The sequence below is a fragment of the Nycticebus coucang genome, chromosome 20, assembly GCF_027406575.1.
Source record: "Nycticebus coucang isolate mNycCou1 chromosome 20, mNycCou1.pri, whole genome shotgun sequence".
Lineage (NCBI taxonomy): Eukaryota > Metazoa > Chordata > Mammalia > Primates > Lorisidae > Nycticebus > Nycticebus coucang.
The window spans coordinates 5,359,492-5,387,174 of NC_069799.1; the positions used below are offsets into that span (position 1 = coordinate 5,359,492).

The 27,683-nt window shown below is 40.4% G+C and overlaps 1 protein-coding gene across 1 annotated transcript in view; it reads left to right on the forward strand.

Annotated features, from left to right (window-relative positions):
- The window catches only part of LOC128573097 (inactive N-acetylated-alpha-linked acidic dipeptidase-like protein 2), a 411,222-nt gene that overhangs the window by 13,980 nt on the left and 369,559 nt on the right, over positions 1–27,683 (forward strand). The window contains exon 3 of the mRNA XM_053573293.1: positions 13,341–13,460. Within this exon, the coding sequence (XP_053429268.1) occupies positions 13,341–13,460 (120 nt within the window). The remainder of the gene's footprint in view (positions 1–13,340; positions 13,461–27,683) is intronic.

The window sequence follows — 27,683 nt, forward strand, 5'->3', positions numbered from 1 at the left end:
TTTTGCTATTGAAATATAGTCTCTGTGTCATGGGACATTGGACATCTTTTCTGTATCATGATAGAAAATATTTTTCTCAACAAGTGTATATATTACAGTGAAGAGAAAGTCAAAAAAATTAGAAGCCAGCCCTTGGTTTGATCTTTGACAACAAGGAGTAAAATGGGTAGTGTGCGTCAGGTTTCCTGGTGAATCCAGGTGGAATGCTCTCTCAGCTGGCCAGCAGCCCTTCTAGTTGGGAGTTCGTTTTAAGTGATTAGTACTTGTGCCGTTCTAATTATTAAGTATTTTAAATATCTCTCCTCCTTACGCCAGCTCCTCTCTAACCGTTCTTGATTACCTGGAAAGCTATTTTGAGAAGGAGTCTGAAAGGCGATGCTTGCTACCCACGTCTGCCACAGGAGTGCAGACAGCAAGGTTGGTTTTGTTGTTTCAATGCATTGTGGTCTTCCTGAGAATGTCTGTGTTGGAACGCCCTCCAATGAACTTGAAAAAAGAGGGACTAATAAAATTCTAACAATCTCTGAATGTTGAACTTTTTGTAAGTACTAACATGCTCATGCTTTTTAGAGATGAAAAAGGTAAACAAGATTGACCCTTTTTATTTTACTAGTTTATGATAAATCTCAGTAATTTGAAAAGGATTGAAAGCTAGATTATATAAGACAATAGTAAGTTACTAAAGTAATAACTTATTTTGAGATGAACAGTACTTGTGCTGATATTGTATTTTGTCATCACCAAAAATACCTGGGTTTATCATTTCTGAATTTGAGTAGAAAATTACCGTTTTAGTCAAAACAAGCTTTTCAGACATTCTGTACATTCTGACTTTCTCAGACATGAACTAAGAGGGCTCCGCGTGATTGATTTGGTTGGAAATGTCAAGTCTGAAAAATTTCAAAGCATTAATCATAAGCATGAATCATCCTTGCTACTGCGGAGTGGAGGAGAAACCCGGTGCTGGAATGTTCCCAGTGTCGTATTGGGACACCCATGGATGGGTTGGCCAGAGACATTGCTCTGACGTAGTTTCTTTTAATGGTAGTTCCATTTAGCGAGTTTGGCTGACTACAGAAAAACGACGATTCCGATTTTCTTTTAGTTACTTGCGTTGCTCTTGCTCAGAGTGGTTCTGCATTCCCGTATAGGGAAATCCAAAATCTGATGTCTCTGAAGTGAACATCTGACCTGTTTGGTGATGTCTTAAAAATTTTGCTGTTGATGATATTAGGAGAAGGCAGGAAAAAACTTCTGTTAATACTTTGCTAAAAGCCTCACATTTTTAGTATATTTTGGAAAGAATAAAGAGGGAATGTTTTGTCTTTGCCATAGCTCTAGTGGTCATGTGAGTCACAGGGACGAGGAATCTGCTGAACTCTGGGGGATGGGACTCCCTAGCATGTGAGGCTATAGACAATTTTGCTTCACTTTGACCATTTTATGTATCAGACATTGGATTTAATCTTTATGTTAACCATTAAAGCCATTAATAATTTAACAAATATGTATTTACTATGTACTTCACACTGCTCTGAATGCTTAGCATAAAGCCACGAGCAGAGCAAAGATACGAGCCCTATGGAACAAATGTAAACACTGTGGAGGTCAAAGACAAACAATATGATAAAGAAGCCAATTACATGTGTGGGTAAACACACACACAAACGCAGCTAATCAGTACAGTCGTTTAGAAGCTGAAACATGCTACAGGGAAGTAAGAGCAGGGCCAGCGGGATTGCTGGTGCCATCCTGGAGAGGGGGATGGCTGAGTGAACAGGGCGGTCCTGCTGGTCAGAAGTGGACAGCTGAGATTTGAAGGAACACCTGAAAATGGCAGAGGAAGGAGTCAGACTGATTTGGAGAATGGGGGGCATTTCTAATCAGAAGGCACAGCTAACGCTGAGACTCTGTAGGACGGTATTCAACCAGCTGCTTGGGCTGAGCCTGGGAGGAGAGTGGAGAGCACCAGGCAAGATTGGCGACAGAGTGTGTGGATCCAGCGAGCAATGGAAACGCAGGGGCCCCTCTTCACAGATTGTTGAGAACATAAAGATAGTGATGGTAGAGAAAAGCCTGGTGGGGGCCCTTCTAGGCATAGACCCTGGTGCAAGGACACAGGCCCAGAGCCTGAAGCCAGCCCGGGAGGAGAGATCCGGACAGAGACCAGGGTGGAGAAGGGGTCATGCAGGGCGGGATGGAACCTGTAAAAATGTTGATCTTACCATCACTGATGGGGGCTCTCAGTGATCTAAATCACTGTGCTGTTTCCAAGCCCTCGCTCCACTAACAAGGACACCAAGATCCAGAAAAGTTCATTGACTAACCTGAGTTTAGACCCCTAGGTTCTTACCAAACCAGCTTCTCCTTATCGTGTGATCCTCAAAAAGGCCTCACCTTTCCACTCACCTTCTTCCTCCAAACCTCTTTGGCAGAGATGGACAAAATGAAGATGAGGTGGTGGTCTGCAGTGTGGGGGAGCCTGGACTGCAGAGGCTGAGTGTTCATCTTTGAATTCTGCTCTTCTGTTTTGTGGCATAGCAGTGCGACCCAGAATATGTTACTTAACACTTCTTTACTTTGATTTTTCTCATTTATAAAATGAGAAATAATTCTAGTAACGTACCCGTTTGTTATCATGACTAATATTTGTTGCGTGACCGGAGACGCTAACGAACAGCAACTTTGCCGTGGGTGTAAACTCGCTCCTGTAATTATTAAGTCAAGAAACAGACTACACGCAGTTAGATGAGATGAAATGGCATGTAGCAAAAAACTTTATTCCAAGTTTCAGTTTTATACTCTTCCAGTCACGTACACACTTAATCTATTATCTGTTAGCCTCATCATTATCTTCTTTTACCTATTTGAAATTTAACTTGAAAGGAAATATTTTGTTATCATATCAATACAATCACCTTTGTAGTAAACATCTTCTTCTAAACATTGACTAATTGCTGAGCAGGTATCTAAAGGAAGATCACAAAGATGAAAGTAGCCACAGGGGAAGAGAGTTAATGGAAGAATATCTTCAAGCATTCACTCAGTTTACTTAGTATGAAGTAATGACTGTGACCTTCCTTCAGGGCAGAGTACCTATAGACCTCTGACAATATGGGAAGGGCAGCATGCCCTTTGATCTCAGGCTTCACGGGGTGCACAGCTTCAGAGAAAAGGCCTAAGGAATTTACAACACCAAAAAAGCCTAACTCTGTGAGTAACCCAGGGGGGGTCCAGGACTCTTTAAGCCTCTGGAAGAAAAGCAAGTCATTTTAAACTCACACTGAATTTACTTTGTGTGCTTGATGTAGGATAAGTTTATTTCTAATTATTATCCTATAAATATTTATAATTTATTTCTTTGCACCAGCTTCTACAGAGTGGCTAGTTAATTTCAGCACATTTCCCCCCTTATTCCAGGCCCCAATACAAGTATCTTTCTTCTTTAAGTGATTTATGATACCTCTTTTTCAGCAGTATCTACTCTATTTGGATATATTGATTCACTCATTCCTTTTATTTTATTGAATGCCTACAATGTATTGAGAGCAGTGCTTGGTGTCAAAGACAAAGGATGACTGTGCTGCTATGAGAATGTCTGGATGGGGCAGACGTGTCCTCAGCTGCATATGTGTGGAGATTTAAACAGATTCCACATGCAGCGAGGCAGTTTTATCACATGATTTGTTTTTTTAGTCAACAGCATTGAGAGTCCACCAGAATCCTAGGTGTCTTACTATTACTAAACTATTTGGAACTTTTTTTCAAACAGAATTATAAATTTCTATCCCAGTTAACTTTGTGATATCACTAATTGGGTCTAGATCCAATGTTTGTGATTATTGTGTTTAGAGAATAAAATTGAATAGCAAATCATTTATCAGGTTTGGAAATAGCAATTCCTGTTTATTTTTTCTGTGCATATGTGAGCAAGTTGAGCTTTATCAGTTTCAAAAGTTTTGATTGATCTACTTTTTTCTTTATTCATAGGGTAGACATTTTTGTTTCTTGGAACTATATTTTCTCCAAAACTTTATTACACCAAAAGGTTATTTTTTTGTAAATTAAACTTGTAAGAAAAGATTGAATATTTCATTTGTAGAAGGTTTTATTAAAAATAATAGATGATTATCAATGTTGGAGAAATTAATGTGAAATAAAAATGTATGTTTTTATTCCTATTATGTCACATTTATTAGACAATTTGACACAAAATATCTTTTAGTTATTATATTCTACAGATGTCTGTAAAAATGGTACAAATTTAGTATTGTATTTATTCTTTATCATGGAAGATAGATACTTTTATTTAAAATATTCTGTGTATTGTGATAGTTTTCCCTCACAAAGGTCCCACAGATTAGTCAATAATTAGATTTAGAGTACACTTCTGGAAACAAAAATCATCATGGTGGTAGTTATTTTTAATTAACTTCTAAATAGCTTTGTTGTTCTCACTCTAAAAGTATTATATGGAAGAGAGTGATAACTTTAGTGTACCCATGCAATATTTATTCTAGGGCCCCTTTTCTCTCCCTTTCCCCAAAATTCATGTTGAGCACAAACTCCTTGGTATTTGGAGAGCAGGTTTTCAAGAAGGTACTTAGGATTAAATGAGACTGTAAGGGGAGTGCTCTGGCTGGACAGGGTTAGTGTCCTTGTGAGAGGGGACACCAGACAGCTTTTCATACACAGCGCTCTCTCTCTCTCTCTCTCTCTCTCTCTCTGACACGTGAGGACTCAGCAATAGGCTGTTTGTAAGCCAGAAGGAGGGTCCTCACCAGAAACCAAATGGACCAGCACCTTGACCTTGGACTTCTTAGCCTCCAGAACTGTGAGAAATAAATTTCTGTTTAGACCATCCAGTCTACGGTATTTAGTTTTGGCAGCCTGAGCTGACTAAGACAGGCCGATTCTGAGACTTTAGTCTGACAGAGCATGGCTGGGACAAAGGCTCTGAAGTGATCACAAGAGCTGCTGTTCCAGAGGCCCCTTTGCTATCTGTAACCTGATGGTGCCCTCAGGAGTTTCTTTGTCCAACAGCTGCAAGTGTTTATTTTCCCTCCTAATGAAATGACTTTCTGGCAAGTGTTTGGAGAAAAGTCCACTTCCACCCTTGAGTTCTAGTCATGAGACCTGCCCAGACCCTTCTGCCTCTCTAAGCCTCATTTCCTTGTCTATAAATGGCGACCGTCTGGGTTTGCTGTCTGGACTCCAGACTCGCTCAGTAAATGTTTTCCTGCTCTTAGGCAGATGACTCTTTCACAAGCGTGAAGCTTGATCTATTTAACGTTACATTTCTTCATCATAAACTTGGAATCCTGTTGCATGCCCTTGATAAACAACATCATTGTGTACTCCAAATGATATATTCACGTTACCATATTATGGCTCCATAAAAAGAATAGATTAAGCTCCCTAATTTGTTTTCAGAGAAGCAGGATGAGGGCCATGAGAGTCTCATGATTTTTTAATTTAATTTTTGTTATCTATGGCACTTACATTAAAAACCACAGAACTGATGTGGAGAATGTTACTTTTGGGCTGGGTGTGGTGGTTCATGCCTAGAATCCTAGCACTCAGGGAGGCCAAAGAGGGGGGATCTTTTGAGCACAGGAGTTAAAGACCAGCCTAAGTCTTGAGCAAGAGTCAGACCGCATCTCTACTTAAAATAGAAAAAAAAAAAAAATTAGCTGGGTGTTGTGGAGGGCACCAATAGTCCCAGCTACTTGGGAAACTGAGGCAGGAGGATCTCTTGAGACTAAGCGTTTGAGGTTGATGTGAGCTAGAGTGAGGCCACAGCACTCTAGCCCAGTAGGCAGAACTGGACTCTATCTGAAAAAAAAAAAAACTTCTTGTGTGTGTTTTGGTTTTTAGTCATTGCTAACTGATCGACTATTCCTCCTAATCACATATTTCACCATGGCTGGAAGATCATTTTAATTTTGAGGTGTGGCAGCCTTCCTCTTAGCTCTTCCTATATGGTCCACCCCTCTCTGTTGTCACCCCAATATGTTGATTTCTTTTTTAACATGGGACAGTATATTTTGTATTCTTCTCAATTGTTGCTATTGTTATAAGTTCCTTGTTCTTAGTTCAAAAATTAATGTATAAAATTTAAATGAAAAGGTAATGGAGACTCTTTAATATTTCCCTATGGTAAAAAATTTTAAAACAAGAAGGAATTAAGCTGCACTCCACTCTGCTCCTCTCCATCACTCTTACGAGTCAAGGCAGTCCTCATCAGGAAAACCGGGGTGAGCACAGAGTGAATAGCTCAACAAGCACCCAGAGTTCTCATTTGATGTTTGACGTTTTCCAGAGACTAGTCAGATGTGCCTTAATCCCTGGTGTGTGGGCATAAATTCAATGTGGTGCCCCAACTAGTGGAGTGGCTGATTTTCTGGTGTGACGGAATGAAGGCAGTAAGAAGAGGTTCATTGTAACAACAAGAATATGCGAAAAGAAATATCTTGGCATTTTATCGTGTCACTGCGTATTGATTTATGCCTCAGAAAAAATCCGATGTGCTTTCTTGCAGCTGTAATTTTCAGTTTGCTTTAAGGTAAATAGGAAAGACTTGCAAGTAGCCTCTGGTTTAGAGCCTTCCTTTGAAGGCAATGAATACATTCTCATTATTGTTTGTCAAACCATCAGAACATTGAGACTTCTGTAATCATTGATTTTTAATACATAACTTAAGAGTGCACAGGTAAGAAACAGTGATATAATAATTTTAGTGTTAAGAAATATTTTGTAGTAAAAGTAAAAAAGCCTGCTTGCATGCTAAAATACTTTAATCTGTTGATATGTATTTATAGAAGAGGAATTGAAGGGCTCTGTAATTAAAATCGCCGTTGTTGAATCCAGCTATCACCGTGTTACAATGTTATTCTGTCTTTTATGGAACTGGTATTTTTGTAACCGCCTTACCTTTCTAGCAGCAGGTGTGGGTGGGTCATTACACTTCCCTTCATCACGCTGTGCAGAGACTGTGTTTCATTCACGTGGAAGGTATGTGGCAACCCCCTATTGAGCAAGTCTGGGGCGCCACTGTTCCAACAGCGTGTGCTCACCTTGTGTCTCTGAGCCACAGTTTGGTAATTCTCAGAGTATTTCAGACTTTTCCATTATTAAGACTTTTCCATCTGTTAAGATGATCTGTGATCAGTGACCTTTGCTGTTACTATTGTAACTGTTTTGAGGCACCAGGAAACTCACTTGTAAAGACACTGAGCTCATTTACGTGTTGTGTGTGTTCCCACCCCCCCCCCCAGGCCTGTTCCCCACATCTCCCCTGGGCTCCCTTATTCCCTGAGACTCACCAATATTGAGGCCAATGACTCTACTGTGACTTCTAATCAAGTAAAATTAAGAGTTGCAGTTCTTTCAATTTAAATCAAAAGGTAGAAATAAACGATCATAGTGAGAAAGGCATGTTAAAATCCAACATAAACTGAAAGGTAGGTCCCTTGTGCCAAATGGTTAGCCAAGTTGTGAGTGCAAAGGAAAAGTTGTTAAAGGCGATTAAAAGTGCTACTCCAGTGAACATGTGAATAATAAGGAAGTGAAACCGCCTTGTAGCTGATATGGAGAAAGTTTTAGTGGTCTGCACAGATGATCAACTTAGCCAAAAAATTCCCTCAAGCCAAAGGCTAATCCAGAGGAAGAACTTGGCTCTCTTCAGTTCTGTGTAGGCTGAAAGAGGTGAAGAAGCTACAGAATAGGATTTGCAGCTGGCAGAGGATGGTGGTTCCTGAGGTTTAAGGAAAGAGTCTGAATCGTGACGTCAAAGTGCAAGGGCTGACACAGAGGCCGCAAGGACTTATCCTGAGACCCACCTGAGACAATTAGCAAAGGTGGCTACACTCAATATATTTTCAATGTTGACAACACAGCTTTATATTGGACGAAGTTGCCGTCTATGCCGTCCATAGCTAGAGAGGAGAAGTCGATGCCTGGATGCAAAGCTTCAAAGGGCAGGCTGACTCTCCTGTTAAAAGCTAATGCCCCTTACATGACCTCAAGCAGAAGCCAATGTTCATTTACCAATCCACAATCCCAGGATACTTAAGAATGATGCCAGATCTCCTCTGCTGTCTTCTATAAATGGAGCAGCAAAGCCAGCATTGTTCCATGCCTGTTCACAGCATGGTTTACTCAGTATTTTAAACTCACTGTTGAGAAAAAACAATTTGTTCCTCAATATTATAGCTCACTGCCAAGGTACCTGGTCACTGCAGGGCTCTGATAGAGATCTACAAGGGCATTAGTGTTGCTTTTGTGACTGCAGCCCATGAATAAGAGAGAGGTTTTAATTTTTAATTTTAATTTACTATTTAAGAAATATATTCATAAGATTATGGCTGCGAAATATTTTATCCTTCGATTGATCCAGGCCAACTAAATTGAAAACCTTCTGGCAAGGATTCACCGTTCTGGATGTCATTGAGGACATTCATGCTTTGAAAGAGGAGGTCAAAACAGCAACATTCATAGGAATTTGGAAGGTGAGTCAACCCTCGTGGACGACTCTGAGAGTTTCAAGACTCAATGGAATAAGTAATTGCAGAGGTTTGGGGCTCAGAAGAGAAATAGAATTAGAGGTGGAGCTTGACTGAGGGCTACAATCTATGATCAGACTTGGACAGAAGTTACTTCTGATGGATGAGCAAATCAAGCAGTTTCTTGAGATGGGAACTAGTATTCCTCATGCTGATGCTGTGAACATTGTTAAAATGACAACAAAGACTTAAAATATTCCATAAACTTAATTGATTAAAGCTGTAGCAGCGTTTGAGACGATCCACTGTAACTTTGTAAAAAACGAGCTGAGCTCACTGTGGAGGCCCTTTAAACTCATCAAGCAACTCTAGAAAGTGAAAGAGGATTAAAGATCACAAAAGAATCACTGTTCTTTTACTGTCAAGTCTTGGTGTGCTGTGAAGAGGGTGGAGGCAGCTTCCTCACTGAAGGTCATTGCACAAACAGAAGAGCTGTGAATCCTCACAGAGGACAACTCGCAGTGCACGATGGCAGCCAAATCACAGCTTCTTTGCAACCGGTCATGATGAAATTGGGGAGAGAAGACTCCAGGCACTTCTGGCTTATGGGCTTGCCCAGAAAAACCCCTTTGGGGATGCAGGGAGGCAGCAGGAGTCTTCTGGACCCCAGGAGGACAAAAGCAGTGGAGAAGTGGCAAATGGTTGCATTTGGTCTGAGGCCCTGGCAGCTGCGATGGCTGCAGCTATAGCAACAGCAAGACTGCAGTCAGGGAAGGCCTTCCCTGTGGGTTGTTTTCCTTTTTTGGACTTGGACAATGAACTACCTTGGGAGAGCTTGGACGAATGTTCAAGTGACTTTTAGTGGTTTTCAGAGTCTAGAACTGAGCCCTTGGGCCGGAACAGAGCTATCATTGTTCAGCTGTGGGCCTCGCACAACCATTGTGGGAGAGCTACCCTTCAGTCCCCTCCCAACCTCAGGGTCCCAGAGTAAGGCACAAGCTGGGAGACCTTGGGCAAGGGTTCCAGTGATGTTGAATAGCACCCGGAGGCCGGGACGGAGAAATCAGAGAAGAGTGGGGATTTCATTGCTCGGCAATAGGAGCTGCCTTGCAGTTTGGGCCCTCCAGGGCGTAGAGTGAGGTTGGTGGGCCTGATAAGCCACTTCAGGAGAGATCTCAGCAACACATGCTTTCCTGAGAAAGTGTCTGCTTAGCCAAGGGTCCCGGATTAAAGTGTCTTTTAAGCGGGCTGAGGAGAGAATCAGGCTCTCAACCCTTAAGGGTTAGAGGAAAAAGTAGCCAGTAGAGACCGCCAGTCTCCATCTTACACAGCTGTGTCAACATTGTGATTAGCATCTCAGACCCCAGAAGATCACTTTGTCCAGGCAATATTCAGCAAGGTATATGTATGTATGTATGTGCATATATATATATATATATATATACACACACACATCTCCTTGTTTTTCTTGTTTTTTCTTTTTTTTAAATTTAAATTTCCCCCCTAGATTTTTCTTTTCCTTTTTTCCTTCATTTTTCTAGTGTACATATGATTTTTCATTATTGCCTTCTTTAATAATAAGAGCTTCACTTTTCCCAGTTTTTCTGCCCCTGCTATTTGTTTTTTCCCCCCAATTTTATCCTGTAAGGTTTTTTGTTCTATTGTTTTAAAATGCACTCAAACAGCATTGAATGATGCGGGGAGATCTTTCATGAAAGGAAAATCAATCAGTGTGGCAAGCATCATTGTTTCCTTATTTTAAGAAGTTGCCACAGCCATCCCAACTTTCAGCAACTACTACCTGGTCAGTTAACAACCATCAACATTTAGCTGAGACCCTCCACTAGCAAAAAGAGGAGAACTTGCTGAAGGCTCAGATGATCATTAGCCTTTTTAGCAATTAAGTATTTTTATTCTATTTGTTTGTTTGTTTGTTTATTTCAGACAGAATCTCATTCTGTTGCCCTGGGTACAGTACTGTGGCTTCACAGCTCACAGCAATCTCAAACTGTTGGGCTTGAGCAATCCTCCTGCCTCAGCCTCCCGAGTAGCTGAAACTACAGGTGCCCAACACAACACCTGGCTAGTTTTTCCATTGTTTTATTTATTTATTTATTTTCGTAGAGACAGAGGTTTCGTTCTTGCTCAGGCTGGTCAGTGCCATCACCAAGGAAGCAGGCTGGACAATGGATTGTAAGCTTGAAGCTTGCAGGAGGTGGTAAAAGGCCCCAAGCAACCTCCGCAGGTGCTGTTTATTGAGAACATGCGCCCCTCCCCGAACCCTGCCCCCTTCACTAGAGTTCCACAGCTGATCAATTTCCAGCTGCCAAAGTCTGTTTCTTAATGTCCAGTAACTGCCACTTTGTCTCTGCAAGCTGCTGTCCTGGTCAACCCCCACTTTGTCTCTTCAAACCTGCCATGGGGGGTTCCTGCCTATCTTTCTACCTAAGTTGTTACTACATAAGTTGTTACATAGATTGTTACATATCTTATTGCATAGGTTACTACACATCCTGTTACATACGTTGCTACATATCTTGTTACACAGGTTGCTACACTCTAACTCCTGAGCTCAATCCACTCACCTCCGCCTCCCAGAGTGTCAGGGTCACAGGCATGAGTTACCACACCCAGCCAGAAATAAAGTATTTTTTTAATTAAGTAAGTACATTTCATCTAGACATAATCATATCATACATTTTAGGGACTACAATATATTGGAAACATAACTTTTATATGTACTTGGAAACCAAACAAAGTGTGTAACTCACATTATTCTGATACTCACTTTATCATGGTGGTCTGGATCCAAACCTCCCATATGTCTGAGGTATGCCTGTGTACACAGTCTGGTTTGTATCTTCCCAAAAGAGTAAGGGTTTTCTTCATCCTCTACTATATATAAAAAATATGTTCAGTAATATAAACAATGGAAAAAAAAACTGTTTTAAGATGTTGTCACTAAATCACAAATAATTAGTGGGTAGCTTAGAAATTGAAAATGAAAAATATGAATTTTCTCCCCTTTTCAATGCAATCATTAATATTATGTGACCATTTATTTAATCAGTCTTTTAAAATGATAGATCAACAGTTATTTATATGGTATTAGCAAACTAAAACATTATAGTAAAGGTACTGATTTAATCACATTTTAATAGGAGGAAAATTATAATGAAAAAGCATTCTGACAGAAGTGTTCTCATAATAACAATTATGTTTACTTGGCAAAACCACTTGAAAGTACAGCTTAACTTTTCAGAGATATTGTGTAAGCTATACTCATTTCAGTTCAAGAACAATGAGCCAAAACAAATGCCAGACACCTGGGTAAGGATGGGGGCATGGTGGCCCCCTCACCAAGAATTTCCTTGAACTGGAAACTAAAGCTGGTATAAAGATAGATAGATAAGGGCAGTGCCTGCGGCTCAAAGGAGAGTAGGGCACTGGCCCCATATGCCGGAGGTGGCGGGTTCAAACCCAGCCCCAGCCAAAAACTGAGAAAAAGAAAAAAAAAGATAGCTAGATAGAGAGGTGGCTCCAGCGAGGGCCATAATACAGTCAGAAAAGCTCATTCTGGGATTTGAGGTAAAGAAAGATTACATATATTTGAGAAACAGAAAAATACATCAGGTAGGTCACATTTGAAATGGGCCTTATTATATTAGGGGAGATTTTAGAGATACAGATTAAAGTGATAGCTAAGGAAATATTTTATGCTAGAAATATTTTCTCCAACAGATTTATTGATCCATCAGTAAAATTCATATGTTCTTTTAGAAACAGAATTCCTTCTCCAGTGAATTGTCTGTAGAGCCCCTCTGTAAAAAACCTGTTCAAGTGCATTAGTTACGGTTGAGAAGGGCAGAACGGCAGAGGTCTGGAGTCTCCATCTTCATTTTTTTAACTGTTGGCTGCCGCTAATTCTTTTTATCACTATCTCTTTGGGTATGTGCTGTAGTTTGAAACACCCTATTTTGTATTATAATCTCTGGAAAGCATATCAATCATTTTAATTATAGAAATAACAGAAAGTACAGCTGAAGAGAAGCATCTTGGCTCACAGGAATAGATGAGCCTGAAGTTTAGTATTTTTCAAGGAGAAGGAAAGGTGAGAGGGCACCAGAGGGCTCCTGTAGAACCTCCAGGAAGGCATCAAATTTTTACATTAACAAAAGGAGACTTTATAAATGAATAATATTGATGCAGATTATAAGATAACTGTACAGGGTGGTGGTAAATGTGACAAATGGTAATTTGGGACCATATTCTGAAGTCCTAGAATGCCAGGCTGACACATGCAGTTGTACAGGTTGGATCTTGCACAACCCAAGGCATTGTGACTCACAACTGGTGTGCACAATCTGAGCACTTGTGCATGACGGCTGTGCAAGTGACAGGCATTCCACTTGCTCTGGGTAACAACAGGGAATCTGCAAATGTTTTCCAGGTCTGAGGATAACACGAGTGCTTTTGAACCTAACGCAAATGAATCTTGCAGTGTTTAATAAAATGTCTCAAATTCCAGAAAGAAGAATATAGAATATTCCAAATGCGATGGTCTGTTAGAAGGATGAACTGAGTTTGTAACTTATTTAGTAGGCAGAAGACAAAGCAAAAATGATTCACGTATTTTCCCGAGTGGCCAAAGGAATTGTTGCACCTTAATGGAAAAAGAAAGGTTGTGTTTGTGGTAATTAAGACACAGTAAGAAATGGAATTAGTTCTCTTTTGAACATTTTAAAATATTATGAATTATTCTGTCATACTAAATGGCAATTGGCTATAATTCCTCCTCCAAGGCTTTATTTTTCTTTGCCTTTTCTCCCCTTTCAGGCTGAAGTCATCGATGTGAGTTATGGAACTGCAGATGATTTAAAAAGGATTAAAATCATGAAAAATGTAACAAATCAGATTGCACTCCTGAAATTAGGAAAATTGCCACTGCTTTATAAGGTTGGTTCAATAGCTGTTATTTGGTGGTTGGTGAATGTTTTGTTTCTTTGGAATTATATGCCTTTATCAGTGTGTGTGTGTGTGTGGGAGAGAGAGAGAGAGAGAGAGAGAAAGAGAGAGAGATATCAGGGGTAAGGCATGATGAGATCAAAAAGAAATTGATGTCCTTATTCCTAATAGAAATCTAATGGAAAATATATTAAGCCAGGTGTTGGTGAGTTTGTTGGGGGCTTGATAAAGCTGGCATCCTCTGATAGCCCATATCTGAAGTGCCAAAAGTGAAAACCAGTGTCCTTAGCTTATGACATACACAGAACTTCTAATCTATGTATTATTAAAACATTGCCATGCTCTTTGTATTCGACGAGCGTCTATCTGGTTTATACCCTTAGTGATTGACTTTGTCAGCTGTATAACTTCAGAGTTACTGACTGTGCTCAGGAATTTAATTAAAACATAATATGCTAAGGAGAAGCAGAATTATTTATTTATTTTAATGAAATTGAAGTTTATTAACTCTCATCCACTAAATATATTTACATAATTGAAGCAGCTCAATCTATGTTTCTGACAGTGATGCGCCGCAGGTGGCCACGATGGTCATTCTTCCTTCATTTCTTTTTTTCTATTTAAGAAAGAAATGATTAATGTAGTTATGTCACCACACCACCCTGACTATGAAAATACATTTCTCCTTATCCAACATTAAATGAGCTTTACTAATTCTCTGTTCCAACAAAGTTTCTAGAATTCTGTCAACATACTTGATTAGGAATTAAGAAAACATCCTATGTATATTTTTTAAATTATCTTACAATGAATACCTTATGCTTAAATCAGTGTCCTAGAGTAGATAATTGGCCATAATTTTAACATAGTTTTGAAAATATAGAGTGATATCCATTTTTGTTAGGTAATTTTTTAACATGTATTAAATATCTTTAAATGATCACATTTTGACCCAGCAATCCTGTTCAGTGTATTCTAAGGAGGTTTGGAGGAAGAGATGATAAACACAGTTATAACCAATGATGTGAGTAAATATTAGAAATGATGTCTATGTCCAGTGTAGAAGGGAAAATAATGCTTCCTTGATACAGCTGGGTATGATACAAGGTCAATGCAGGGACGTTTCCTCACCTCACGTATCAGTGACTCACAGGGGTGTTTGTGTTGACGAGTGAAGCTTTCTTGCTGAGTGGTGTTCATTTCTGTTGCCTGTTTTGTGGGCTGTTGCAAGAATGTCTGAGCTTGAATTGGAGCAATGAACAAAAATTTGCAAATTTCTTGTTAAACTTGATAAGACAGTAAGTGAAATCAGGGCCATGTTAGTCCACGTTTAATGCCATGAAGAAAACAGTGGTGTACAAATGGGTTAAACAGGAAGGCCAGTAATGAGCAGCACTGGTGAAAATGTCACAAAAATTCATCGAATTGGGCATCAAATTGTGCGTTGAAATCATCAGCTGAGGGTGAAAAGCACAGCAGATGAAGTAAACATCGGTAAGGAAACATGAGAATATTAACTGAAAATCCTGGCATGAGAAAGGTGTGTGCAAAAATGGTGCTGGAGGCACTCACTGAGGAACAAAAGACCTTTAGGAGAGGCAAGGTGAGATCCGGGCCATGTCATCCCTGGGGATGACACACAGGCGCAACAATACGACCCTGAAACCAAGCATCAATGTGCACCATGGAAGAAGTCAGCCAGCTCTCCACAACCAAAGAAGTTCTGTCAATCAGAACCAAGAGTGAAAATGACGTTGCTAACCTTTTGAGATATCAGAAGGACTATTCATTATGAATTGGTACCAAATGCACAGTTACCCAAGTGTGCTATTTGGAGGTGCTGAAAAGGCTATATGAAAAAGTTAAATGAAAACCGTCTGAACTTTTTGTCAACACTCATGGTTCTTGCATCACAACGATGCACCAGCTCACACGGCGCTGTCTATTAGGGGATTTTAGCCACTACACAAAACAATGTATTAGAACACCCCTCTGTACTCACCTGATCTAGCCCCCAATGACTTTTTTCTTTACCCAACAAAAATAAAGAAAATACTGAAAGGAAGACATTTCGATGACTTCAGAGCGTCAGGGTAATATGAAGCAACTCTGATGGTTATTCCAGATAAAGAGTCCAAGAATTGCTTTAAGCGTGGGCTAGGTGCTCACATTGGTGCACAGCTTCCCAAGGGGAGTACTTTGATGGTGACTGTGGTGATATCACCAATGAGGTATGTGGCACTTTCACTAGATTGAGTTTGTGAACTTAATTGTCAGACCTTTGGATAATAATTCAAATGTAAAGGAGACTATTTAATTGAATAAATAAAACAAATAAGTTATAAAGAGAACATTTATAGTAATCGTAATACTAATGGTTGTAGTCTTGTCCCTACAGGTAGTATGGTTAATAATACAGGCTAGACATTTTTCTTTTTTATTTATTTATTTATTTATTTATTTATTAAATCATAGCTGTGTACATTGATATATTCATGGGGCATCATTCACTAGCTTCAAAGACCATTTACCAAGTTTCACATATACCCTTGTAAGATGCACCACTGGTGTAATCCCACCAATCCCCTTCCCCCTACCCACCTCCCCCCTCCCTGCCCTCCCTTTCCCCCTTCCCCCTATTCTTAGGTTGCAACTGGGTTATAGCTTTCATGTGAAAACTCTAAATTAGTTTCATAGTAGGGCTGAGTACATTGGGTACTTTTTCTTCCATTCTTGAGATACTTTACTAAGAAAAACATGTTCCAGCTCCATCCATGTAAACATGAAAGAGGTAGTCTCCATCTTTCTTTAAGGCTGCATAATATTCCATGGTGTACATATACCACAATTTACTAATCCATTCGTGGATCGATGGGCACTTGGGCTTTTTCCATGACTTAGCAATTATGAATTGGGCTGCAATAAACTTTCTGGTACAAATATCTTTGTTATAATGTGATTTTTGGTCTTGTGGGTATATGCCCATAGAGGGATTACAGGATTGAATGGCAGATCTATTTTTAGATCTCTAAGTGTTCTCTATATCTCTTTCCAAAAGGAATGTATTAATTTGCATTCCCACCAGTAGTGCAAAAGTGTTCCCTTTTCTCCACATCCGTGCCAACATCTCTGCTCTTGGGATTTTGTGATATCGGCTAGTCTCACTGGAGTTAGATGGTATCTCAAAGTAGTTTTGATTTCCATTTCTCTGATGATTGAAGATGAAGAGAATTTCTTCATATGTCTAAAGGCCGCATGCCTGTCTTCTTCAGAGAAATTTCTCTTCAAATCCCTTGCCCAGCCTGTGATGGGATCCCTTGTTCTATTCTTATGAATGCGTTTGAGTTCTCTGTGGATTCTGGTTATTAAACCTTTGTCGGAGACATAACCTGCAAATATCTTCTCCCATTCTAAGGGCTGTTTGCTTGCTTTACTTACTGTGTTCTTGGCTATGCAGAAGCTTTTTAGTTTGATCAAGTCCCAGTAGTATATTTTTGAAGCTGCTTTACTTGCCAGGGGTGTCCTCCTCATAAAATACTCGCCCAGACCGATTTCTTCAAGGGTTTTCCCTGCACTCTCTTCTAGCATTTTCATAGTTTCATGTCTTAAGTTTAAATCTTTAATCCAGTGAGAGTCTATCTCAGTTAATGGTGAAAGGTGTGGGTCCAGTTTCAGTCTTCTACAGGTTGCCAGCCAGTTCACCCGGCACCATTTGTTAAATAGGGAATCTTTTCCCCACTGAATGTTTTTAATTGGCTTGTCAAAGATTAAATAACAGTAAGTAGCTGGGTTCATCTCTTGGTTCTCTATTCTGTTCCAGACATCTACTTCTCTGTTTTTGTGCCAATACCATGCTGTTTTGATCACTGTCGATTTGTAGTATACTCTGAGGTCTGGTAGCGTAATTCCTCCTGCTTTGTTTTTATTTCTGAGTAATGTCTTGGCTATTCGAGGTTTTTTCTGATTCCATATAAAGCGAAGTATTGTTTTTTCAAGATCTTTAAAGTATGACAGTGGAGCTTTAATAGGGATTGCATTGAAATTATATATTGCTTTGGGTAGTATGGACATTTTAACATGGTTGATTCTTCCCAGAAATGAGCATGGTATGTTTTTCCATTTGTTAATATTTTCAGCTATTTCATTTCTTAGAGTTTCATAGTTCTCTTTATAGAGAACTTTCACGTCCTTTGTTAGATAAATCCCCAAATATTTCATCTTCTTTGGCACTACTGTGAATGGGATAGAGTCCTTAACTGTTTTTTCAACTTGACTATTGTTTGTATTTATAAAGGCTACCGATTTATGAATGTTGATTTTGAAACCTGAGACAAAATCAGGCTGCTGTATTCCTTGATCACTTCTAAGAGTTTTGTAGTAGAGTCCCTAGTGTTTTCCAGATATACAATCATATCATCTGCGAAGAGCGAAAGTTTGATCTCTTCTGACCCTATGTGGATACCCTTGATCGCCTTTTCTTCCCTAATTGCGGTGGCTAAAACTTCCATTACAATGTTAAAAAGCAATGGAGACAATGGGCAGCCTTGTCTGGTTCCAGACCTGAGTGGAAATGATTCCAATTTAACTCCATTCAATATGATATTGGCTGTGGGTTTGCTGTAGATGGTCTCTATCAGTTTAAGAAATGTCCCTTCTATACCGATTTTTTTAAGTGTTCTGATCATGAAGGGATGCTGGATATTATCAAAAGCTTTTTCTGCATCGATTGAGAGAATCATATGGTCTTTGTTTTTTAATTTGTTTATGTGCTGAATTACATTTATAGATTTATGTATATTGAACCAGTCTTGAGACCCTGGGATAAAACTGACTTGGTCATGATGTATAATTTGTTTGATGTGTTGCTGGATTCTGTTTGTTAGGATCTTGTTGAATATTTTTGCATCTATATTCGTTAGTGATATTGGTCTATAATTTTCTTTTCTTGTTGGGTCTTTTCCTGGTTTGGGGATCAGGGTGATGTTTGCTTCATAGAACGTGTTGGGTAGTCTTCCTTCTTTTTCTACCTTTTGGAACAGGTTGAGTAATATAGGTACTAATTCCTCTTTAAAAGTTTGGTAGAATTCTGACGTGAAACCACCTGGTCCTGGGTTTTCCGTTTTAGGGAGGTTTTGTATGGTTGATGCTATTTCTGAACTTGATATGGGCCTGTTCAACATTTCCACTTGATTCTGGCTAAGTCTTGGAAGGTGATGTGTTTCCAAGTATCAGTCAATTTCCTTCAGATTTTCATATTTCTTAGAATACAGTTTCTTGTAATATTCAATAAGGATTTTTTTGATTTCTGAGGAGTCTGTTGTTATTTCATCTTTGTTGTCTCTGTTGATGAGATTAGCGATTTTACTCTTTTTTTCCTGATTAGGTTGGCCAAAGGTTTATCTATTTTATGAAAAACCTTTTTGAAAAACCAGCTTTTTGATTTATTGATCTGTGGTATTATTCTTTTGTTTTCAATTTCATTTAATTCTGCTCTAATTTTGGGTATTTCTTTTCTTCTACTGGGTTTGGGGTTGGAATGTTCTTCCTTTTCCAGTTGCTTGAGATGTCCCATTAAGTTGTTAACTTCCTCTCTTGAGGAAGGCTTGCAGTGCTATAAATTTCCCTCTTAGAACTGCCTTTGCGGTGTCGCAGAGGTTCTGATAGTTCTTGTCTTCATTGTCGTTTTGTTCCAAAAATTTGGCGATTTCTTTCTTAATCTCATCTCTGACCCAGCTATCATTCAGCATAAGGTTATTTAACTTCCATGTTTTTGTATGAGTATGCAGATTCCTGTTGTTACTCAGCTCAAGTTTTATTCCATGGTGGTCCGAGAAGATGCATGGAATAATTTCTATTCCTTTAAATTTACTGAGGTTAGATTTGTGACCTAAGATGTGATCGATTTTGGAGTAAGTTCCATGGGCTGATGAGAAGTATGTGTATTCAGTTTTGTTGGGATGAAACGTTCTGTAGATGTCTGCTAAATCCAAATGTTGGATGGTTAGGTTTAAATCTAAGATTTCTTTGCTCAGCTTCTTGTTGGAGGATCGATCCAACACTGCCAAAGGAGTGTTGAAATCTCCGACTATTATGGAGCTGGAGGAAATCAAGTTGCTCATGTCTGTTAGAGTTTCTCTTATAAATTGAGGTGCATTCTGATTGGGTGCATAGATATTAATAATTGAGATCTCATCATATTGAGTATTACCCTTAACAAATATGAAGTGACCATTCTTGTCCTTCCTTACTTTTGTTGGTTTAAAGCCTATTGTATCTGCAAATAAAATTGCAACACCTGCTTTTTTCTGATTACCATTTGTCTGAAATATGGATGACCATCCTTTCACCCTGAGTCTGTATTTGTCTTTTAAGTTAAGATGTGACTCTTGTATGCAACAGATATCTGGCCTGAGTTTTTGTATCCAGTCAGCTAACCTATTCCTGTTTAGAGGACAGTCTAAGCCGTTCACATTAATGGAGAATATTGATAAGTCTGGTGAAGTTTTGGGTATCAAGTTTTTCAAAAGTCCAGTGGGCATTTTTCATCCTTTCACCAGTGTGGAAATTGGAGTTTGATCTGAAGTTCTGAGTGAGTTTACTTTTGTGGTATAGGATTGGGTTGTTCATTATGGAGGATAGGTCTGAGAATATCCTGAAGAGCTGGTTTGGTTATGGCAAATTTCTTTAACATATCAATGTCATTAAAGTATTTAATTTCTCCATCATAAATGAAACTCAGTTTAGCTGGATACAAGATCCGGGGTTGAAAGTTATTTTGCTTTAGGAGATTAAAAGTCAGTGACCACCCTCTTCTGGCTTGAAAAGTTTCAGCAGAGAGATCTGCAGTCATTCTAATATTCTTCCCTTTGAAGGTAATGGTTTTCTTTCTCCTGGCAGCTTTGAGGATTTTCTCCTTCATATTAACTTTAGTGAAGTTAATTATGATATCCCTGGGGGATATCTTATTGGGGTTGAATCATGCTGGGGTTTTGAAGCTGTCCGCTATCTGAATTTCAGAATCTCTAGGCATGTCTGGAAAATTCTCTTTCATAATTTCATGCAGAAGGGCCTCTGTGCCCAGGGAGGCCACTTCATCTGTTTCTGGAACTCCTATGATTCAGATATTTGCCTTCTTTGAATTATCCCAGAGCTCTCTGAGAGAATGATCCATGTTTGCTCTCCACTTCTCTTCCTCTTTGAGAGTTTGGGAGCGTTCAAAGGCTTTATCTTCGATGTCAGAAATCCTTTCTTCTGCTTGGTCCATTCTGTTGCTGAGGGATTCTACTGTATTTTTCATATCTTCGAGGGCTGCAAATTCTTGCTTCAGTGTGTCTAAGTCTTTGGTGGTTTTGTCTTTAAATTCGTTAAATTCTTGAGACAACTTTTGAATTTCTCCTTGAATTCCTAATTCCACTTTGTTAATCTTGTCTGCAATCCAAATTTTGGATTCGATTTCTGACATCTCAGCCTGTTGTTTATGAATGGGATCTTCAATTACATCTGCCATAACTTTCCTTGGGGGGGTTGATCTATTCTGGTTATTCATGTTACCAGAGTTTTTCCACTGATTCCGCCCCATGGTTGTTTTACTCCCTCTGATTTTTTCCCCTGGGGCTTTGTCAAGGGCCTGTACAGTGTTCTTACCTGAGAAACTGGGGCGCTGTCTGGTGTGGTGGGGCTAAGTGGTTCTGTCTTGTTTTGGCTGGTTTCTGTTCCACCCTTGTGAGATAGTTACTCTGGGAAAGTCTCAGCTGTGGAGAAATATCAGCAATTAATTCATTCCACCCCCCACCGGCAAATAATTGGAAAAGAAAAATCAAGCCTTCCTACCACCGTGCACCCAGGGAACCACCTGATTTGTCCTCAGGTGATTGGTTCAGTTCAAAAGGTACAAATCAATTGTCTCAGTCTGCACCTGTCTCGGGTGAGAGTTTAAGAGGTCTCTTCAAACTGGATCACAGGGGTCTGGTGACTACTCTGGTGTGGCTTGCTCCAGTGCTGCATGGAGTCAGGAGGAGTCACCCAGCCAATATATCAGTCTGGGAAGGTTGATGCCTCCTTCCCCACCTTGCACCGCTGTCACATCCAGTCACCGATAGCCCTGCAGTTGGCTAACCCAGTTGCCTGGTGAATCGTTACTCCAGGAGTTTGCACCTGCCTGAATCACAAGGAAGTCTGTCAGGCCGCTGTGCTCTGGTGAGGCCTGACAACCTCGGGCGCTTGATGAAGGTTGGGGGGTTTTCACTCTGGTCCAGTCTCGCCCCTGATTAATGTTACTGACAGAACAGAACAGAACAACTCTGCAGTTCCCCTGCAGAAGAGAAGCTGAATTGAGTTCCAAATCAGCTTGTCTTTGCTCTTGTATTGTCTATAAGCTGACGATCCCCTGAGGGCCAGGTGCATCTTAGGTTTAGTAAAGCGGACCTCTGGGTCAGCCCCGCCCTGGGAGTTTCCCGGGTTTGCAAGTTGAAGTAGCCTCAGGGAAATCCTATACTCAGAGTCTCTGTTTGCCCAGGGAGACAGGGGGTGTGGCTTCAGAATATTCGGTAGTAAGTTGTATTGATAGCAAAAGAGGGCTGCTGTTTTATAGCTCAGGCAACCGCTGCTCCGGTTTAGCTCCCTTCTGGCCAACCATCCTCTCTCCACTCCTGTACCCCAGAGTTGCACCGACCGGCTGCAGCCCAGCACTGTCTGCACCCCTTGACCAATCTCCCAAGAGTCTGGACCCCAGGGGGACAGGCCTCAAGACCTTGGAGCGAGAGCAGAGGGGAGTGCGGGGAACGCTGGGAGCCTGGAGCTGTGGGCAGAAAACACACACAGATTTACACAGTTTTATGCCTGGCCGTATTGTCACCAAAAGACGACTGTCGCACTGTGCCTCAGAGAACTGCCACTCTGGCGTGGTCCCCTCTCTGCTGACCGGGACTGGCCTCTAGACCTCAGTGTGAGTAAAGGGGAGTGCTGGGAGCTCAGAATTCCAGGTAGAGACTATATACAGTTTATACAGTTTTATGCCTGGCAGGAGGATGCCATGGTACCCTAGTAGGGGAGATAGGTCCAGTTTTTAGAGGGTCTGTCCCATGGAGTGTAGTGGGAGGACCTTTGAACTCTGCCCGATTGTTTGTGGGGCACTCTGAACCGTTCTCATGGGGGAGGGGACTCCCATCTGCTTGGTGATGGATTTTGTACCTTTTGTTTGTATCCTTGTGGTCGCAGCTCACCTCAGCGGGGTTGATGTGCGTTCTTCAACCTTCTCTCTTAGTGCAGCTCAAATCCACCAGGTTACTTCCTGATTTTTGTCCTTTAACTCTCCTACTGGACGGGAGCCTCTGTGGAAAGCTGGCTTCAGTCAGCCATCTTGTCTCCTCCCCCCACAATATTTTCATTTGTTAGAGTTCCTGTGCAATTCTAATCAAATACCCACAGGATGTTTTCTTAGAACTTCACAAGTTGAATCCCAAGCTCCAGTTGCACATGGGCTATCTGTGACCAGAGATGGTATGGTCCACCGTTAGACATTTTTCTCAGCATTTTTTATATATTATCACATTTATCTTTATAGTAACTGTATTATCGAGTTAGGGACCATTATTATCTTCATTTTACAAATTGAGACAAGTAAGGCACCAAAATGATCAGTGACTGGCTGAGAGACAAAGAGCTAGTTAAACGGAGCAGTCAGGTACCCACCCAGGCAGCCTCATCTCAGGTCCTGAGTCTTTAGGGGTGTGTGTGCACATGCGTGTAGCTGGCATAGTTCAGTAAATGATTAAGATTTTAAAATGGATTTTTCTTTTTCTTTTTGAGGCAGTCTCACTTTATCACCTTCGGTAGAGAGCTGTGAGTCCCAGCTCACAGCAACCTCCAACTCCTGGGCTTAGGTGATTCTCTTGCCTCAGCCTCCCGAGTAGCTGGGACTACAGGCACCTGCCACAATGCCTGGCTATTTTTTTGTTGCAGTTTGGCCAGGGCTGGGTTTGAACCCACCACCCTCGGTATATGGGACTGGCACCCTACCCACTGAGCCACAAGCGCCGCCCTTAAATTGAAATTTTTAACTGAGATTCTAAGGTAAAAGAGTGAACATTTCAAAGTGAGCTACCAAACAGCAATGTTGCAAACTAACTACAGTAGGACCTTTGTAAGTTGACTACCCAAAGGAGTGCATCACACTGGTCACCATACAGAGGGGGTCAACACCAGGAACTAGGTCTGCTGTCCTGACGTGCACATGTGGTGTTATGTCCCTCCTATGAAAATCAGGTCAACTTACGGAGGTGGTCAGTGTAGGGAAGGGACCGACTTTGGAGGACCTACTGGAATTGGAAATAGGTTAGACTATTACTTAAACCCTCACTCACATCTGGGTTATAAAAAGTTTGGAGGTTGGGAGGAGAAAATTTTGTGAAGAGGCATTTTGGAGAGATATGTTAAGCTCCACTGCATGCCGGGACTGGTGCGTCAGTGGAACGGCACAGAGGCTGCAATTGGAGGACGCAGTAGACTGGTGTCTGATTTTATGTGAGAGAATTCAGGGCAAGGGATGGGTTTGCTAGGCATCAAATAAATGAATCCAGCGGCACTGCCTGTGTCAGGCATGGTCTGCATCCCCAGAGTTGGGAGCAGAGATACTCACGTGTGTGCCATGGACCCGCCATGGGCGTCTGTGACAAAGCCACAGTGGATCCCCTTCTCCCCTGCATTCAAGTTGCCTCCTGGAGCAGCAATTCATGAGACGGTGACTGCAGGATTAGAGCTGTGTTTGTTCAGATCAAGGAAACCACAGTAGGTATTGGCTCACTTAACTCCACGCCCCCGTATCCAAAGGCAGCTTTAGACATCTATGAGCCACAGAGGGCGGAAGCTCCCACAGAACAGGCATGAAAATCAGAAAAATACCACCGACTGGACCTCTGATTTCTAAGCCCTGTGCAATACCGAGGGGGAAGCGCATGGTGAGTCCACAGGGAAGGAAACAGAAGAGACCAGAGTCCTTCCCCTGAGCCTGCAGCAGGGCGAGAAGAGGAAACGCTAAACCAAGGGTCGAGTTTTGATCATAATTTAGACGAGGACTCTAATTACTTATTTGAGACTGGTGACACAAATTGATTATAGTTTTTTTTCTTACCAATAATCAGAAGAAGAGTGGGACAATCTATGTTTTCATTTAGGTCTTTGAGAAAGAATGTTCCTCTGGGATAGTTTTAAAAGGCCAATGATGCATAAAGCAACATTACTGCGTTCAATCTACCAGCAACTATAATGTTAGATGTGGCAGGTAGGGCCTGGTTAGATACTTTATTATTATGGAACCTGGTTAGATACTTAATTATTATGGAACATTTAGAAATGCAAAAAAAAAAAGAAAGAATTCTTTCTTTCATTTAGCATTTCTAAATGTTCCATAATAATTGTGTATACATTTTGTAAGCAGAAGTAACATCCTTTAATATTCAGGTTAAAATAAGGCACTTGCATTTTTTTTCCTAACAGTGTTTATATCCCAAATATTCAAAATTCTCATGAAAATGTAATGGGTTAAAACAAAGCAAGTTTCTTTGTATTTGGTCTGAAGAATATTTACATTAGGAAACCCTTGGCCATATCGATAAAGTCATGAATAGGTGCTTTTTTTCTGCGCTAGGACACGATTACCATCATTACACCTGATCATTTTCCTTGTAGGCCTGTGAATACATTTAACAAACAGTTCTCTGCAGAATGCCCTTCAGACCGAGCCGTGCTAAAACTTGACACTAGTTTAGAAACAGACAGAGTGTCCTCTCTTTAACCTTTTAATTTCCATGGTAGCCATCTCTGTTTCCTGTGGATTGTCCCAGAGATTTTGGGGAGTCACTGGTGCTCCATCTATTACTACACAGTTACAAGGCAAGAAAAAAAATCAGCAGCAGCACATGTTAGGCCTCGTTATCCACCACAGATACAGCCAAATCCACTTCCTCTGCCCATCAGAGAGATTCTGGGGCTGAAATTTGAAAGTGGGGTAATACAGTGATTCAGTTAGGTGGGAAAAGGCAGAGGGCGAGCTGACTCCTCTGCAAATCACACTGTTAATTGTGATTCTAAATGAGCATTGGCAACACAAAACTGAATTAGAAAAGAGAAAAATTTACTTATTTTAGCTGTGTGGTAGTTAATAAACTGCAATTCAAAAATGTATTTGGAAGGGATTCTCTACATCTGAGATATGGAGGGCAAAGGGGAAGTGTAGTGATGATATTAAATTATTAGATAATCTCCTAAAATGGTGATAAAAATAATCTATAGCCAAAGAGGAGACGATCTCATTAGTTTTATCATAAATATTATATATGCATTAATTTAATCTCCAGGAAGAGATTGTGGAGAAAACACCCCCACTGTGGGGCAGGAGCTCTGAACACACAGGTTGTTGGCTGCGCGCCTGACACCTGCCTGTTGTTGTCACATTAACTAGTCAACCAAGTTCTCTGGAATGAGCTTGTGCCACTTTCCTAGATCTTAAGCCGTAGAGGAAAAGGCTTTAGATTCACTTTAGCTATGTATTTATAGCACTTTATATTATGGGCGAGGGCTTTAATTCTTCAAATTTTCAGACAGAATTGTCTTTTATTTGTCGTAATGGACTCAGATTTCTCTCAGGGACAATCTGAGACACAGGAAAGCAGTCCCCGAGACCCTCACAAATTCCCAAATTGCTGAATAGCACTCTAGTCTGAAATTTATTGTGTCAAATGCAATAAAAGCACTTGACTTTCTTTTTTGAGCCATTTTCACAAAAAGCAGTAATGAAAAGAATTACTATGTACTACGTGACAACTTGAAATCAGCTAAATTCCACTAAAATGTGGAAGCTGGAACATTGTCTAGGCCTGTGATGTCATCAGCTCCATGTTCTATAGGAGCCAATTTTGTATGCAGTAAAATTCCTTATGAATAAATATCATGATTAGTGACACCATTTGTGGATAATGAAATTGCACATAAAAATCCACCAATGCTATTGATTTTTTAAATAAATGCAGCAAAATACATCACTTTCCTAGTATTCTCAGTCATATTGTAAGATGTTAGCAAATATTAGCTAGATATTTTATTATTTTTATATAATTTTTATCCTAATAATGATAATTTTAATGATCCAGGAATCCACATGATTTTGTAATTTCCTACAAATAAAACATTTCCCATCTGTTTATAAGATCAGATTTATTTTTAACATAAATAGGAACTATTGAAGAAGACACAGTTTGTATGTTTGGACCCTCCAAATCTCATGTTGAAATTTGTTCCCCAGTCCTGGAGACAGGACCTGGTGGGAGGTGCCTGGGTCCCGGAGGCAGATGGCGGGTCTCAGGAATGGCTTAGTGATTGTTGCATGACTGGAGACGCGAACTTAGAAATAAACATATCCTACAGTGATGAGTGAGTCCTCGCTGTGTTAGTTCATGTGAGAGCTGCTTGTTTAGAGGAGCCTTTCTCGCTCCCTCACTCAACATCTGACACACTTGCGCCCCGTTCGCCGTTCCCCTTGTTTGGAAGCTCCCTGAAGGCCTCACCAAAGCAGATGCTGGCATCATGCTCCTGGACCACCTGCAGAACCTTGAGCCAAATCAACCTCTTTTCTTTATAATTGCCCAGTCTGAAGCATAGCAATGGAAAACAGACTAACACAAAAGGAAATGGTTTTTAGATACATGCCTTGAACCCATGTCTTTGTACATTGCTCGGCCAGTGTATAACTTCAGCATCCCTTGAACTGGTAAAGTGCGCTTGGACAGGGATGCCTTTGGGAAGAGCCTGCAGGGAACTGAGGGGTAGCAGGCAATCGTTGGGTTCTTATTTTCAAGTAGGGTGCTTTCTGTAAATTAGGGAGTAGTTTTATTTAAACTATTCAAATGTCATACAATTTGAATTTCAAACTTCACCCACAAAATAATTTTAAAATAAATTTAAAATATGTTGCTGGAGGTCTGGTGAGGAAATATCTCAGATAGGTATGGTAATGTCTGTCAGTACTCAATGGGTGGACAGCCAGAAGGCCAGCGAGACATCCTCTGGTTTAAGGAGCTAAAGTTAATGCTGAGAAAGTACATTTTGAAAACAAATTTCATGTGAAACATTTCATAATTGCCACATTTGCTGAACTAGACTTTGTTTCATTTTCTCCAGTCTCCTTATTCTCCCGGAGGACATTTGTTCAATCCTTATGTT